The sequence below is a fragment of the Sorghum bicolor genome, chromosome 1, assembly GCF_000003195.3.
Source record: "Sorghum bicolor cultivar BTx623 chromosome 1, Sorghum_bicolor_NCBIv3, whole genome shotgun sequence".
NCBI lineage: Eukaryota > Viridiplantae > Streptophyta > Magnoliopsida > Poales > Poaceae > Sorghum > Sorghum bicolor.
In genome coordinates this window covers 61432527-61435517 of record NC_012870.2, presented here as the reverse complement: position 1 = coordinate 61435517, position 2991 = coordinate 61432527, and the positions used below count along the sequence as shown (strand labels likewise).

General features: G+C 48.2%; 1 protein-coding gene across 1 annotated transcript; it reads right to left on the bottom strand.

Annotated features, from left to right (window-relative positions):
* Positions 1004-2783, bottom strand: LOC8063208 (uridine 5'-monophosphate synthase). Its single transcript, XM_002465032.2, has 3 exons — positions 2034-2783; positions 1253-1441; positions 1004-1159 (listed from the first exon to the last, which is right to left on the bottom strand). The coding sequence occupies exons 1-3, from the start codon at positions 2781-2783 to the stop codon at positions 1004-1006; spliced, it is 1095 nt and encodes a 364-aa protein (XP_002465077.2).

The window sequence follows — 2991 nt, the reverse complement described above, 5'->3', positions numbered from 1 at the left end:
TCTGAACTTGAGATTAAAGATCCATGATAACAACATGATGCGAAAAGTGTGACAGTACAGAATATCTTAGGACAGTCTTGTGGAGGCTTCGAACCTGGAATAAATTAAAACAACACAGGACCTGCCTGGTTCCTCCAATGTAGGAAAAACTAACTTTCTAAAATCTCAGCCAATCACCAATGTAGAATCAGTTCCTACAATCTGTGCACAAATTAGGCAGATAGTGTCAAAGTCAATACCTATATTCTAGATTTCTAGCTAGGAATATGCAGTGGGCTGTGAGCTAGTGGCCATAGAGCGTCAACAGGATCTTCGCATGGAGCTCTTACATTGTGAAGTCATAGCCGATGAGGAACAGATTGCAGGACTCCTTGAGATCAGACGTGATGACATCCCTGCATCCTTGAGTGGGCTGATATCGATGAGCTGCACATTAAGAACTTGCAAGGATGCAGCTAGCGGAGTAATAAAAATTAAATATGTCTTTAAGAACTTGCAAGGATGCAAACAAGTGACTAAAAACAATACCACCATTAGAACCAAAATTGGTGCTATATGAATGTCACAGAAGCTTGACGTGTGGAGTACTTCAATACTTGCAATCTCAATGGGAAGAGCAGCTAGCATCAGTTGGTAGCAGCAGTGAATTGCTTCATCAGAACACAGAAGAAGCATTAGCCATAACTATCTTGAAAAATATGTTTGCCGGTTAAAGACTTCGTCATATAAGCATCAGTCTTTGATAGAGGGATTTATTAGTAGATCATATAGGGATTAAAGATGGTTCTGTATTGCATGGACCGGAGAGAAAAAGCAAAAGAAAAAACTGGGCTCACAATTGGTAAAAGCTGCTCATAACTGACAGTCAATTGTCTGTTTCCAGAGTTTAAATATAATAAGTAAGCAACACATATATCCTCAAACCCACAATCAAATTATTGCAATGTTGAGAAACCAAACACACTACCAGCTACCTACCTCGGCACGCCCAGCCGGCCAGCTCTCAGCTGATCACGTTCGTACGCGTCATGGCAATGGCATCGTCTCTGCCGCCATTCACGGTGCGGCGCGGGGAGCCCGTGCTGGTGGCGCCGTCATCGCCGACGCCGCAGGAGACGAAGCCGCTGTCGGACATCGACGACTCCGAGGGCATGCGCTTCTACAGCTCCGGGAATCATCACAAAAATTACTGTGCTAGACATAAAAGAACCTACATCTGTTTTTAAATTAAAAAAAAAGGAAAAAAATGAACCCAACTTAAGATATGGATCGGAGCTATCATGTAGCATATGGTTGTAGAAGTAAAACACAAAAGCGACATGAGCAAAAACCAGTATAGTATCATGAGAGCACATACCGAGCGGAGCTTAGAGCCAAAATCTGGTGTAAAATCAGACAATATATCCACATGGGTTTTCAACATACAAATTTGAGGGCCGACCTGCAAAACAGTTTGATAATAGTGTAAGTAAATATACATATCAAATCCGGGGATTCATTCTTCCAAAAGACGTGAGAAATGAGAACAAGAACAAAACTCTTTTACTATTAAGTACTACTTTTACTATTTTTAGCAAATTTAAAATGCATGTAAGCAGACAGAACGGTATGCTGTGATATAATGACTGAATCTGGACACACTACTCACTGTGCCAAATGTTGAAGACATATGGCAGCACATCCACTTCTCAATATTTTCACATACCTAAACTTAACAACTTAAGTTAACAGATCAAGAGCTTATGCGAGTGCCTATTGCACAGTACTACACAAGGCCACACTGCCAAATTTGTGTTGCAGCTATAAATTGCATTCCTACTTAGTGCAGAGGACAGAAATTACCTCCATTATCCAAAAATTCTTGATTAACATATTGACAAGTTAGCTAATTATATGCATCCAAAAATTATATGCATCCAAGAGTATAAATCAAGTCATGATCTAATCGATCAAGTCCTTAACAAGTCTTGAGCCCTCTACCAACCAACATCAGAAGTCCAAAACTACTACTAAATAAAGCAATACGCTCCTACCTTGTCAGCCAGCTCAAGGAGTTCCTTTGCTGTCCCAACATCAGCAGCGACACACAGGTTGGTCTGCTTGGCCTCCATCAGCTCGAAGAGCTTCTTCCCCATAGGGTTGGCGGCCAGTTTCGCCCTCTCCGAAAATGTCTTCCTGAGCACCTTGGGTTTAACAGGCGCCGCCCCCGGCACTGCCACCTTCCTGTTGGCGTCGAGGAACTGCCTCACCTCCTGCGCCTTCTCCTCGGTCACCTTGCCGTGCTTGAGCAGCACGGCGAGCACCTCGGTGAGGGTCATGAGCGAGTGGAGCGTGATCCCGTTAGCGGCGAGGTTCTCCCTCCCGCCCTGCTCGCGGTCGACGACGACGACGGCGTCGGCGACGACGAGCCCCTCGGCGCGGAGCGGGGCGGCGGTCTCGAGCACGGAGGCGCCTCTGGTGACGAGGTCCTCGATGATGAGGACGGTGTCCCCGGGGCGGAAGGAGCCCTCGATGGACTTGGCGGTGCCGTGGGCCTTGACCTCCTTGCGGCGCATGAGCATGGGGATGGAGCGGTCGACGGAGAGAACGGCAGCGATGGGGAGCGCGGTGTAGGGGACGCCGCAGACGAGGCCGTAGGGGCGCGCTAGGGTTTCAAGCCTGGGAAGGCGCGCTGGGGAAGGGAGGGGAGAGGAGGAGATGAAGTTGCACCTGGGGGAGAAAGGTCGAGCTTGGACTACCAGCGGCCTGGCCTGGCCTGGTGGCCAGCGGCGGCGCCCTGCCATGGTCGTCCGTGGGGGAGAGGAGAGGAAGAGTCGCGCGAGTCCGATCTACGGGAGAGGCGTCGAGCATGCGTGGGGTGAGTTGCAGCAGCCGCGGGCGAGGGTGGGAGCGACGAGAGTTGGAAGCGGCTTCTCACCTTTTAATCTCAGACGTTGGACTCTTAGTTGGTATGTTGTGAGCCGTTGATTTTGAAGGAGGGAGGGGACTTCA